Source organism: Eublepharis macularius, chromosome 8, assembly GCF_028583425.1.
Source record: "Eublepharis macularius isolate TG4126 chromosome 8, MPM_Emac_v1.0, whole genome shotgun sequence".
Taxonomy (NCBI): domain Eukaryota; kingdom Metazoa; phylum Chordata; class Lepidosauria; order Squamata; family Eublepharidae; genus Eublepharis; species Eublepharis macularius.
The window spans coordinates 92,503,094-92,517,841 of record NC_072797.1 but is presented as its reverse complement, the minus strand read 5'-3'; the positions used below and the strand labels follow the sequence as shown (position 1 = coordinate 92,517,841).

The following is a 14,748-nucleotide window of genomic DNA, read 5'->3' as shown; positions in this document are numbered from 1 at the left end:
TGTGGTTCATTGTTTTCCCTCTTGGAGACTACATGTAGTCCTGTCAGCCTTAACTAGGCCTCCCTTTGAACCAAGCGGGTCCATTCCACTGAAGTGGCTAAGTCAGAAGGCTATTTTTCTGGTCGCCATCACATCAGCCAGGAGAATATCAGAACTCGGGGCTTTATCTGTAAAGCCAGACTTGTGCGTCTTTCACAGAGACAAAGTAGTCCTACGTACTGACCCGACGTTCATTCCCAAAGCAAGTTCAAGATTTCATAGGGCTCAGGAAATTTGTTTACCATCTTTCTGTCCTAGTCCTACTCATCTTAAAGAGAGGGAGTGGCACAAGCTCGATGTATGGAGAACTCTCAAAGCGTACCTGACTAGGACAGAACCGATTAGGAAGTCGGACTCTTTTAATAAATGTCGCTACTCCCAATCTTGGAAAAAAGATGCCAACAGCTGCAATTGGGAGGAACATCCGAGTGTACATAGCGGAAGCCTACAGAGCGAACAATAGAGAAATCCCCAAAGGGATCACGGCACATTCTACAAGGAGCGCAGCCACTAACGCAGCCCTCTTCAATAATGCATTGCTGGAGGAAGTGTGTAAAGCAGCCACGTGGTCTTCCGTGTCTTCCTTCGTGAGACATTACAGACTGAATTTGTACGACTCCGCAGATGCCGCATTTGGGAGAAAAGTGTTGCAACACGTATTACAGGATGAGGAATCTATCCCACCCTCTAGAGATAAACTACTTTGGGAGCACCCAAGATGTCCTCTGCCTCAGAGGGAGAACGGATGTTTGGATACTCACCGAGAAGGGTCCTTCTCTGAGAAGCGGAGGACATCTTGCCCCTCCCAGGTTTCCTCATCCTCACCTGTCCCTATCCCTCTTCTTTGTTTATATCTTGTGTTGCAACCTCCTTCTTCTTTCTATGCTCTATATTCCTGTAACTATTTTCCAGGTCTGACTGATGAAGAGCTCTTTCCACCTATGAGTATAAGCAACAGAGAAGGAAGAAAATTACTGCTATTGGGAGTCACCCGAACTGAGGGAGAGGGTGTTCCCACAGCCAACAGGAAAGAGGAAGAAACTTGACTTCCTGCCTCTCTGATTGGGCAAAGGGAATCACCCAAGGTGTCCTCTCCTTCTCAGAGGAGAAGGACTCTTCTCAGTGAGTATCCAAAGGTCCGTTCTCTTGTTCCCACTTTACAGTATGGGAAAATTATGCTTCCTTACTCATTTCAAAAGCAGCGTACCCCACTCATAGTAAATATGCACTGTATAGAAAAAGGGCTGCAATGACAGCAAACCTCCAAATGCAGATAGTCTCTACCATACACCAGTAAAGGAAACCAGGATCACAGCCATTGTTACTGGTGAACTGCTGCCACTGTGAACAACCCATTGCCATGACTGACCAAGCACTTATGTCTCAGTTTTTCTTGTGAGGTAATGTCCACCCCCCTTATGGAGATCCAGTGATGTGAATGTCTTCACTGTGAAGTCTGCTGTAGCCATGCATCATTCAAAGATGTAGAAACAAAGCTGGCCACACCATTGTTGCCAGAAATGCTATTCGGTGAAAGCTGTGGTTAATCAGGAACACACACCCTTGTTAGTTACCTTAAGTCCCATGATGGGATGCAAGGACACTGAAAAGGGAGCAGTGGTTCAACAGTGACCTGCCTCTTATGCACAGCCTTGCTCTTGGAGCAGCAGCAAAGGAGGCTATTTCCAGGAGAATATTAGCTGTAGCTGAATATCCTCCTGGTTTCCCAATTATTGCTAGAATGAACCCAGCTGTTGGAACACATGGAAAAAGCAGATCTTGCCCTGCCTCCCCTCCCCCCCACACTTGTCTTAAAAGAGAGAAAGGGGAAGGCAGGGAAAGATCCACTTCACCAAATCCATCCACAGGCTTTTGCACAGGACTCCACCCATGAATTAAAGGTTTTTTAACACAGTGGTGCCTTGGTCAACTAACGGAACTAAGTTATATAACCTGTGCCTTTCTACTGAGCTTCACATCCCATAAAGCACTACTGGTTCTGGCCTATATGACCAGGTCCATTATAGGAAGGATAGGAGGCATGATATGGACTAGGTAGCACTGGGAGACGAAAAAGACCACATGAACCTATCTGTTCCTATAGTTGGGCGGGCCAGGGTGGTGCTTTCTGGAGCAGCAAACCTAGGGTCTACTTTGCCACATCTGCATTTAAAAATTAGTCAAGCCACCTCCAACAGGATTTGCGTTGTGCAGCTTTTGCTATAGATTGCGATTCCTTTCCCCACAGAACTTATGGACAGTTTACAGAAGAGCCTGTTGCAAGCTTATTTATATAGTTTGTACATTTGCACTTCACAGGAAAATGTTTCTTCCCTTCAGCAATACAAGCCACAATGCCTGAAATTACAGGAATTTGTCTCTTAGAGGCATTATTCTTAGAAAGGAACTCATGCACTTCAGCTGAGAAACCATCAAATTCTCCATGCAGCCCCTCCTAGATGGAGCACCATGACAGCTTTTATATTTATTTATATTTCAATTTATATAACACCCATCCTCAGGGGCACTGGGTGGTGAACAGTTTAAAATCAATAAAAACAAGGAAACAATACTAAAATCAATATACAAAACAATAATGAAATAAATTAACCAAGTGCAATGGTGGGGAGAACCCCTCCCCAAAGGTGGGAGGCCGACATGGTGCCGCCCCCTTCAACCACCGAACGCCTGGCTTGTAGAGGGGATGATGCTGAAGTTTGTTCCTGGCCTCCTAGGTGGGATATATTGGGTTGGGTGATGACATAGGCTCCAACAGCCATTGCCTTATGTTAATGTTTTCTGTGCAAAGATAACATAGGAACATCATTGAGATTGGTGAGTGGTGGTGGTGGAATTTGGGGGCAGACTTCATTCTTGCAATCACATTTCTGGGTATTCATAGGTTATGACATTATGGATGTTTGTAAAACAGGACCACAGTTTAAATCCACCTTTAAGATAAAGCCATCAACTCTAGTTATAACTTAGGAGTAAAAATTTTAGAAGAGAATTTCTGGTTCTGTTATGAAGCAAACTCACATTTGGACAAACTCAAGATTTTATTTGCGGCTCGGAAATTTTCGGAGTATTACCTGACATGGGGCAATGATCCTGCCAGGAGTTTCAGAGTAGCAATTTTACTAAGAATGTAACAATAAGGTTGGAAGAGACTGGATGTAACTAAAATACTCTGAGGACTGAGTGATGCGACTATAGTTGAGGGAAAAAAGAAGTATTAGTTGAATCACATGATGGTGGATGTTCACCTGTTAACATTTTGCATTCATACATTTACAGATCTAACTATAAGGAAATTTAATTCCCATCAATTGTATTGATGGAAAGCTATTCAACGGAACTTTTGACATTTTTCTTCTTAAATAAATCTATACATTCTACGATGTAGCTGTCACTGTAATTCAAGAATAAGGAAAGGCAACATGTGAAGAGCGATCTGGCAGCTTTAATATGGCAGGTGAACTATTTCCACTGTACAAGCTACAGGTTATGAAGACTGACAAATTCTATGCTTTCCCAGCTGAAATTCATACATGGAAAAGACTCCTTATACTACTATAGTACTTAACAGCACATTAGCAAATGTTCAAGCTATATACTCCAGTTGCTTTGGGGGGGGGGGGCGGGTAGAAACCTCCACATGACAAATCCTGCAGTTAGTACTGATGCTGGAAATTTAACATCATTCCCTCAATCTTTAAATTAGACTTCATTACATAAACCCTGTTTTATAGATGATGTATAAAAGCTGTTTTCTTGAATATTTGCCATATGGATCAAATTATGTCTTAACTCCTTCCAGAGAACTACATATGTAAGTTACAAGCACTTTATGAATTCACTCTCAGCTACAATTGAACATCTTACTTCAACACTTTAGCAATAGGAGTCCTCATACTAGATGTACATTTTCCCCCAAGAGCACATTTAGGGGGTGGGGTGAGGACATTCTAGAAATTGTACTTCACTTCAGATTTCTTCTTGGAAGCTAAGGTATAAAATCTATTTTTAACCCGTTTGAACACTTTCCAAAAGCAGTTTATTCTTAAAAATGTGTAAAACCTGAATGCTACACTTCTCTACAAAAGGGCCTAATTGAAACTCAAATAAAGAGTGCCCTCTGGTGGTGCTACTAAGTGAGCCTTATAGAGTATAATTTTCCCACTATGTGCATGTCTGGATGTAGATACGGAGATATAAAAATTATTCTACATACAGAGTTGGATCAAGCAATCCATCTATAAAAGGTGCTGTCACAGAACTCAGATCTTCCCTCCCTCCAGAAGCCATTACCAATTACCATTAGCAATTCCACAGAAGTTGATTTCTGGGTTTCTGTGTGGAATAATAGCCATGAAGGCTGCAGTGAGGAAGGAATGGGGTGAAAATGCGTCCTCCTTGTTCCTCAGTCTGCACAACTGCAGGAAGACCAATTTCACCTCCTTCCCTTGCCTTATTGCAGCCTACTAATCCATATGGTTGTTGCTTGGGACTCAATTTTCCCATGGTCAGAAATGGCTGCTTAGAATAGGTAGGAAAGAGCCATGATCCTTGTGCTAGTGGATTATTGGATCAAACTCATTAGTTACATCCAAGTGAGCCACTTCATGTTTGCTAAACCTCAAGCACAGTAAGTTTCGGTTAGTGCTCCTCATGTTAGTTTACAGACAGTAAAAACCATAGAGATACAGAACAGCAAAAATTCTAGTCATCTGGTCAAACTTGGGAAAGGGTACTTTATACCAGTGTTTCCCAACCTGTGGGTCGGGACCAAAAAGTGGGTCACAGGCCAGGCTGCTCTTTCTTCTTCGTGCCAGCTTTTCACATTCTCGTTTTCTCCACCTTTTGAGACGAGGAGGGAGAAGCCATCCAGCATAACTTTACAGGTATACACAAGTTTTCCTACGTATAAAAATATTTCTGAAGGAAAATCATCATGTGTGAAGTGGCTTCTATAAGAACCAAGTCCGTGCTTAATTTGAGGCAAGGTTTGGCCTGTATTTTGGAAACTATGACATGACACATTGCATATGTATGCTGATTGATAAGCATCAAATAAAATGTGTCCTGATGGTTAACAAGACCGTTTCTTAGAATCTTAAAGGAGATAAGAGGGAGTAATGGAGATGAGGGTGGTCAAAACTGGAGCGTACCCTCATGCAAAGGTTGTGTACTTTGGAATGCTACTTGCCTGGGGTTTATTGTAGGATGTAATGTGTGTTGGTTTCTCAAAAACATTATGGTTGGCTACTGAAGACAACGGAATGCTGAACTAGATGGATGCCAAGGTCATACTTTGCCAAGGGCACCAGAAAACCTTGGGTCAACCCTGGATGCATCCCTGTACCAAAAAAATTTGGACTTGCGGTAATCCTAAAGGCTGAAACCCATTGATTAATGTGTATACGGCATGATCCAGGAACACACATTTTGCATACAAGCTCAATTTCTCCCCTTCCAGCCCTAATTCATCCAAACTCCTCAAAATTTTCTGACTTCCATTAGATATATGGGCTTAGAGTATTTTAAGAAAAAAATGCTGCCAGTATATGCCTCTCAGCTTTCTCAACCGATGACAATGAACCACCAATTTTTTCCCTTGCTACCTCTAACCCAACAAAACATGGTTGGATGGCCAACAAATCATGCAATAACGTAACAAAATTATGTAAAACTGAATTATTCAAGAAGGCTTTTTACTCAGATAGGAGGGTTGTATGCTAGAGAGGCAGGAACAAAGATGCATAAGTAAAGGGATAAGGACTACAGACTTTACGTCTATGTACTGTCTCTTGCTGTAAGTATGATTCTACTGGTTAATTTATATGCTGTTTAATAGGTCAGTCTTCTAATTGATTATGCTCTGTTTAGCATTCCTTCAACTCTGTATTAGATACCTGCTAGTTTTAAAGCTTTGCAAATTTGCATTTATATACCAAACATTGATTGAACTCTTTGAAACTGACTGTGGTGACTCATAATGCATAATCTGCCTTGAGAAAGGTGGTGTAAAAATAACAAATAACCAAAAAGGTAAACTGGAACTCACAGTAAGCTTCAGGACCTCCAAGATAGAGATATTAGGAATGGAGGTGGGCACAAACTGAGAAAAAACTGAACCGTGTGGTTTGTCCTGTTTCATGAACCAGGAATCATGAACTCACCCTAGTTCGTGAACCAGTTCGTGGTTCATGGGGTTTAAATGCCCCTTTCTGTGCTGCTTGGCAGCAGCAGAGAAAAGGGCATTTCACCCCCCCCGCTGGCTTGGATCAGCTGCTTGTCAAGGAGATCCCTGACAAGCAGCTGATCCGGGGGTTTAAATGCCCTTTCTGTGCTGCTTCACAGTGGCATGGAAAGGGGTATTGGGCTTTTACACGAACCAAACAGGCCGACCAGTTCATGGAAGTTCGTGGACAACGCGCTTCCACGAACCACTGGTTCGGGAAGCATGAACTGGCCCAGTTCATGCCCATCTCTAATTAGGAATAAAAACGCTACTACAAGGTGTAGTACATTTGTACCTTTTTCCTTTCCCCAGAAGAGACTATTTATTTTACAGCATTCACAGTCTGCCTTTCTAAAAGTGACAACAAGCTGTTTTGATAGATTATGAGAAGGAAGTACTGCCTCATGGAAAGTCCCTAGACTTACTATAGCTTCTCCCTCAAAGTAACTTGCATTTATGATTCCTATTCTATAATTCAGGCTTTGTTTCAGTTTGAAAACCATGTCCTTAAAAATTTATCATTACAGCCTTAAACATGTTATCTGAGTATTTGCCAGGAAAAAGTGACTTTGAAACAAGTTGCTCACAAAGAAGTTTAATTCATTTATTACCTGTGCACAAGAGAAATAACTACCAATAAAAACCCAAAAGATATACAGTATTTTTACATGGTGGTTAAAAGTAATTAGAGTATCACATGACAGTGTCAGTGAAAGTATGCTTCCAATTACAAATCATAATGCAAGTTAGAATCTCAAGGGGATAAAGCCAAAGACCTTTAGGCAAAAGCAATTTTGGAGCAAACAGCTGTGCTCCTTCAATCAGCACAAAGATGAAGGTAATTTACAATCAATCTTTGTGAATATTGAGACAATGTTACAATGCAGGTTTCTGTACAGTTAAGATGTCAAGATCAGATCAACAATCAGATCCTAGTATTTTAAAAGAATTTGCCAAAGCACTTCTGCAGAGATGCTTGCTAAAGATGCTGTAAGATTCTGCTACCCTGATGTCTGGCATATTTCATTTAGTCTGGTTTTAAAATGCACATTTTTATGCTACTGCAATGAAGAAGTAGCGTGGGAAAAATCTGTTCCATGTATATATCCTTCGTAGAAATAAAAGAAAGAGTTGTAACTAAGTCAAATGGTATAAATCTTACAGCATTTTGCTAGCAAGAAAGACATGCCAAGTCACAATAAGCAATATGTACCCACAAATCATAGCTTCAATTAGTTTTCCTCTTTAATTTGTATTCTACATAAATTACTATCAAAGGCTAATGTTTAAGAAGCAACTAAATTGGACAGCTGAAGGTCAGATAAAACCTGGTCATCCAACTGTGGAAGCAGATTTCCTTTTAAAAAAAAATCACAATGCAGAATGAAGTGTTTGATGCATGCAACAACCAAGTGTAAAAGCATTGATTCCCACTGTTCGAAGAAAACTACTGCACTCCACCTTAATGCATCAGACTGGGTTTAGTTAGAACAAGACAATTCCTGAAAGTCAGAATGAAATAAAGCTGGTATTTTAAAGATTTAAGAGCTGTTATCAAAAATAAATTACATTTTTCAAGTTTCAGAAATGCTGCTATGATGGCTGGGAACCCAGTAGCCTTTCAATGGCTGCATTGATATCACCTCCTGTTGCTATTAGAGCTTGCAAGTTTGCTTCACGGTTCAAAAAGCCCATTGCACTGAGTTGCTCCAGTTGCTGCTGAAATCTGACTTCTGGATTTTGTAGTTGCTAAAAAATAGCAAAGTGTATTTCACGTTACTCTGCATACCCACACACAGAAGGCTTTGTACAACACTGAACAATGACCCCAAAGCTTTTCTTTGTTCTTGATCTTTCAGCAAACATCTTATAGTCTAATAACCAAACAGCAAAGATCTGTGGGATACTTAACTCTGGAGATTGGAGCCATGAAAGGACAAGACAAATCTTCCTACACACCTGAAAAATGACCCAGGTTCGCAGAAAAATATGTGAACTAAAAACATATAAAAAACCCAAAATGTTAAAAGGAGGACCTGAAACTTTAACCAGATGCCTTCAGTGGCTGTTGCTAGGAAACCATAAAAAAACCAGACAGTATTCCAGGCTTGGATTCTGTTAGTAAAAGGCAGAGGGAGGGGACAGGGGGGCCTTTTCAGGGCAGTTTTGGCCTTTGGGAAGACTAACTGGGGACACGCCCGGAAGCAACCACCGGATGACTTGATACCACATGATTTGCATGACTCACCAGGCCCACCTGCTTGCTATCATTCAACAATCGTGAAATCCTGACGAAATAAAGACTTAGAAAAATTACAAAAGTATTCTTGCCGTTATTTCCTAATTCCAATAGCCATTCAATACATCATCAATACACACAGTCTTCATATATAGACCTATACATAAAGTGCTAGTGCAAAGTTATGATGGTATCACCTATGAACAATTATTTCTGAAGTCCATCAGTATTCTTGGAATTTTCTCAAGAAGTTCATAGGGTCAGAATTCAAGTCTAGGTCCAGACACATGCAGGTTGGCTAAGACCACCTAACGGGCCGACCGGTTCATTTTGGGGGGAGGGTTCCGTTTCCAAGTCTTTTTCAAAGATGGTTATCACACCGACGTAATTCTCAGTATTCAGAAGCTCCCATTTAAACTCCACTCAAAAAACCGTCGGGTGCTGCTCCTAGAGAAGGCTGCGGTCGGCCCGTTAGATGGTCTTATCCAACCTGCACGTGTCTGGACCTATACTTGAATTCTGACTGTGTGTATTGACGATGTATTGAATGGCAATTGGAATTAGGAAATAACAGCAAGAATACATTTGTAATTTTTCTAAGTCTTTATTTTGTCATTATTTCACGATTGTTGTTTGTTGCTACCTTTTCTCATGATTCTCCATATATTTGCTATCATTCAACAGCAACTCCTCCCCCCCCCAAAGACAGTGTAGTGGCTAGAGTTTCAGAGTAGGATCTGGGAGATTCAGGTTTGAATTACCACCCTGTTGGGGAAGCTTACTGGATGACTTTGATCCAGTCACACACTCAGCCTCGCCTCAGGGTTGTGAGGAAAATAAGGAAGGAGAATGATGTAAGCTGTTTTGGGTCTCCATTGTGGAGAAAGAGAGCATATAAATGAAGTAAATTAAGAAATGCGGGAGAGCAAATAAAAGGTTAGTTGCTTAGTAGGTTTGAAGGAAAGAAGGACGTGGGGAAACGTGAGGGCACGGGGGCTGCCAGGAGGAAGGAAAGAGGAAACAGTGCAGGGAAGGGGATATAAGGAAAAGTGAAGTACCGCCCCCCACAAGTCCTTGCAGGTTCCTCACCATGCAATTGGGCCACAGGGCTGGGGGAGGCATATAAAGGTGGGTGGGAAGAAGAAGGAAGCAGGGAAAGGGGCAAGGAAGGGAAAGAGAGGTGGAAAAATGAGATGCTCCCCGCAAGTCCTTGAGGGGTCTCACTTCGTTTCTGTTTTTCAAAGAAGCTAAATAAAGCGCTGAAGTTGTTGCTTAAGAATGGACATGAAACAGATGACAAAAATACTGAGATTCAAAAGGTTTCCATCTAGTCTCAAGACATGGAAAAACAGCAGTGAGATTTTTAAGAGGGCTTGCTCTGCTTTCTGAAGATATACTTTTAGTTGCCAGACTTCAGCTATGCCTGTAAGTATGATATACTAAATAACGTTATGTATTTTTTCCATCATTAAGATTTGAGTCTTTAAGGACTGTAAAGTTTACAACCAAATAGACAAGAAAGTGCATCTCACCCAACAGACAACCAGTGTAGCGTAGTGGTTAGTGTGCCAGATTAGAATCTGGGCGGTTCAGGTTTTTATCCCCGCTATGCCATGGAAGTTTGCTAGGTAACCTTGGGCTAGTCACATACACTTAGCCTAAGCTATTTTCACTGACATAACATAAAAAAACGCAACTGAAAAAACAGCTGAAACATTAAAAATATAACTTCCCCACTATTTACCTGAGTGTTTGCTCCAGCAAGTGCCTGCAACATCTGCTGAACAAACTGCTGGTGTCCAGTTTCACCAGTTCCTGATGCTGGACTTGCATTTTCACTGGGGACGGAAGTGGGCACTGTTGTCCCAGTAGGAATGCCAGTAGGAATGCCAGTAGGAATGCCAGTGCTTCCTAATCCAGCTATACCAGTATTAAATCTGCACAGGAGAGAACAAACATTCAAGTCACTTATATCTGCCAACAATCATCTAAGAACTAATTAGGAAACTCGTACTGCAAACAAACAAATGGAAACTAGTATGAGCATCCAAATGCCAAAATCTTTAGCCATTAAGTATTTGTAAAGAATCTTTTCTTAAAAACCAGTAACAAATTTAGAATCCAAACTCTAGACCAGCTTAGTATATTAATGTGCGGTGGCTAAATATACTTCAGAAATAACATGGCTAGGCAATACTTACCCAGGGATAAGCCCAGGTGCCTCTGTTGCTAGAGTCTGCAAACCCTGCTGAATTTGAAGCAAAGCCTGCATAGCTCTAGGATTTGACATGGCAGATAGTGTATCAGGGTTCTGCATCTGTTGAGATAAACAGTGAGTAAGTCAAACATATGCACACAGGTTTAAATGATTTTACAGAGCTCCAGACTTCTCTTCCTGTTGTGAACTACTATTTCTCCTTGTGATACAGCACTTGAAATCCAGCTGTATGGGGAGGGGGGCAAGAATGTGAAGCAGCTTCCAAAATTCTGAAACCATTGTGACACTTGAGCTCAGGAGGAAATGCTATTAGGCTTTCAAGAGCAAGAAATGTGTACATTTTGGCACATATTTATTTATTTATTATATTAGATTTTTAGTCCACCTTCCCACCCGAGTGGACTCAGGGCGGAGCACAACATTTTAATTTACATAAAAACACATAAAAGCAGCTAACAACATTACAATAAAATTTAAAACACTACATACAATAAAAACTTCTCCTCAGATGGCAATGGAAGAGTTACTTCATTTCAGACATGGCCCATATATCTATAGATATATATAGGGTGGTGGACAGATCTTCTCAAGTCAAATCAAGTATGGCCGGTGGGGGCCCAGCCTAGCCTCTGCCATATGCCTGGCGGAACATCTCTGTCTTACAGGCCCGGCAGAAGGATAATAAATCCTGCTGGGCCCTGGTTTCATCAGACAAAGAGTTCCACCAGGCCGGTGCCAGGACCGAAAAGGCCCCAGCTCTAGTCGAGGCAAGGCGAGCCTCCCTAGGACCGGGGACCACCAAAAGCTTTTTGTGTATAGAACGAAGTGTCCTCTGGGGTATATATAGGGAGAAGCCTTCCCGCAGATATGCTGGACCCAGTCCACATAGGGCTTTATAGGTCAGCACCAACACCTTGAACCGGACCCGGTACTCAACTGGTAGCCAAGGCAGCTGGAGTAATATAGGTGTTATATATTCCTCTATTGGGACTCTTGCAATCACCCGCGCAGCTGCATTTTGAACCAGCTGTAATCTCCTGATCAAGCCCAAGGGAAGCCCTGCGTAGAGCGAGTTGCAGCAGTCTAATCTAGAGGTAACTGTTGCTTGGATCACTGCTGTTAGGTCGTGGGTCGACAGGTAGGGGACAAGCTGCCGGGGTTGTCTTAGATAGAAAAATGAAGACCGGACAACTGCTGTGATCTGTGCCTCCATAGTCAAGGAGGCATCCAAGATCACTCCCAGACTCCTTACTCTCGCAAGCGGCACAAGCAGCGCTCCGTCAAGAGTGGGGAGCCGGAGTCCCATACCCATGGACCCCAGACCCACATGCAGGACCTCCGCCTTCGTGAGAAGTTTCAACCGACTCAACCACCCAGTCACAGCTTCGAAGGCACACTCCAAGAGATCCGGGGCAGAGTCGGGCTGGCTGTCCATCATCAGATATAATTGGGTGTCAGCGGCATATTGACGACATCCACGTCTGAAACTCCGCACCAACTGGGCGAGAGGGTGCATATAAACATTAAACAATAGTGGGGAGAGTATTGCCCCCTGAGGGACACCGCACACCAATGAGTGGCAGGATGACAATTTCTCCCCAAGTGCCATCTTGTGTCCTCGACCGTGGAGAAAAGAGACGAGCTACTGTAAGGCAATCCCTTGTATCCCCACATTGGCAAGGCAGTGGGCCAATAGATCATGATCGACCGTGTCGAACGCTGCTTACAAATCCAACAATATCAGCAGCGCCGATCTGCCACGATCCAGTTGCCTGCGGAGGTTGTCAGTGAGGGTGACCAGCAATGTCTCCATCCCGTGACCCGGGCGGAAGCTGGACTGGAAGGGACCTAGGGATGAGGAATCATTCAGGAAACCCTATAGCTGCTCCACCACTGCCCGCTCAATCACTTTACCCAGAAACAGAAGATTCGAAACTGGGCGGTAGTTGACCAGGTCAGTGGGGTCCAAAGATGGTTTCTTCAGTAGAGGCCTAACCACAGCTTCCTTCAATGCTCCAGGAAAATGCCCCAGAATTCAAGGACATGTTGACAAGGGCCTCCAAGGCAACCTGTAACCCATCTACACTGGCCTTCACCAGCCATGATGGGCACGGATCCAAGGAACACGTGGTAGGTCTCACCGCTCGCAGGGTCCTGTCAATCTCATCTCCAGAGAGTGGGTTGAATTGATTTAATATCGGCCCAGTAGACGGCCAAGGGGCCTCTAGTTCACATACTGTATCAATTGTGGCTGGCAAGTCACGGTGGAGAGACAAGATTTTGTCGGCAAAAAAGCTCGCAAAAGCCTCACAACTAATATTCAAATTTAAAATTTGAGAGTCTCTCCCCGATAGGGAGACCAAAGACCGAACCACATTAAATAATTTTGCTTATCGATAAAACTGAAACACTTCCTCCCAACCATCTTTATCAAGATATATTGAAAGTCTAGTATTACGAATTAAAGTATCTATACCAGCATACTGTGAATTTTTCTTTGTGTTATGGAAACTACAAGCTACAGTAAACAATTGTTTTAAATGTTTTTCTTTGTAACCTTCAATCTTATATAACCATTATATTTCTCCATGTATTTGCTGTTTAATGTTTATTTTTTCTTTCTTTCTATATTTAATAAAAGTTAAAAAAAATAATAATTTTGCTGGGCGTGAGCTAGCTGACACAATGGAAGCTGTGTAGAAATCCTTCTTTGTAGCTTTCACCACCATCTCATAAGCTTTCATAAACGTCCTATAAGATGTTCTTGCTTCATCGCGAGATTGTCGCCACACTCGCTCAAGCCGTCTTAGTTCCCGCTTCATCCATTGTAGCTCCTCAGTGTACCAGGGAGCCAGTCTGGTGCGGGGGCAAAGAGGGTGACGGGGGGGGGGGGGGCAATTTCGTGGATGGCTTCAGCGAGATGGACTTGCCAGTCTTCTACCAGCTCATCTAACAAACCGCCAGGGAGTACTGGATCCCACAGAGCATTCTGGAAACCAATAGGATCCATGAGTCTCCACGGGCGAGCATAAATAAGCTCATCGCCCTTGTGGGGTGGGGTGGATATCCAGCCGGACCTTCAAAACCGAGTGGTCTGACCATGGCACCTGCTCAACTACTTCCAGACCCACATTTATCCCCATCCCAAAGAACAAATCTAGCGTGTGTCCTGCTTGGTGTGTGGGAGTCGAAACAAACTGGGAGAGTCCCAGTGCGGCCATGGAAGACACTAGGTCTGCAGCCCGAACAGAGGAAGCAGCAGCAGTGTGGACACTGAATTCTCCCAACACCACCAGTTTTGGGTACTCCAAAGCCCACCCCGCTACTGCCTCCAGCAGGTGCAACAGGGTATCTGCTGGTGCGCTAGGCAGTCGGTACCCCACACAGATAGCCAAACTCTCCTCGGCACCCCACACTAGGCCCACACAATCAACGCCAGAGATCTTTGGGGCAGGGAGCGGCTTGAAGGAAAACGACTCTCGGACAAGAATCGCCACTCCTCCCCCCGGCCTCCCATTCGGGATTGATGGAGGACTGAGAACCTGGAGGGGATGAGTTCTTTCAAGGCGACTGTTTCGCCCTCCCTTACCCAGGTCGCAGTCATGCACACCAGATCCATATCATTTGCTGCAAAATAATCATGCAGGGTTCTGGTTTTATTATTTATGGACCTGGTGTTGCACAACATCAGCGTCGAAGGGGGGTTAAATTTCCTAACTCCACATCCAGCGTTTCTCAGGCTGGGATGAAGGCTGGAAGGACACCGAGCCCTACCATATCTCTGTCCTTCTCATCCTAGCCTGCATCCCTCCGCCATACCTCCCTCATCCCCAGAGGACTGGAATACCTGACTCTTTACTGGCCACTCTCTTTGTCCACCACCCTCTGACTCACTCTAATTCCTCCAGCCACTAGAACTTATCTTACTCCATGTTGGGGGAGGGAGGAATTGAGTGACAGGAGATGTGCCTGGTAAATCTGTACTTATTGAAAGAATAAACTTAAGGC

The 14,748-nt window shown here is 43.3% G+C and overlaps 1 protein-coding gene across 1 annotated transcript in view; it reads right to left on the bottom strand.

The window, feature by feature from the left end:
* Positions 1-6,862: 6,862 nt before the first annotated feature.
* UBQLN1 (ubiquilin 1) overlaps positions 6,863-14,748 on the bottom strand; it is a 34,042-nt gene continuing 26,156 nt past the window's right edge. The window contains exons 9-11 of the mRNA XM_054986446.1: positions 10,724-10,839; positions 10,267-10,459; positions 6,863-8,032 (exon numbers count right to left, since the gene is read on the bottom strand). Of these exons, the coding sequence (XP_054842421.1) occupies positions 7,877-8,032; positions 10,267-10,459; positions 10,724-10,839 (465 nt within the window). The 3' untranslated portion in view covers positions 6,863-7,876. The remainder of the gene's footprint in view (positions 8,033-10,266; positions 10,460-10,723; positions 10,840-14,748) is intronic.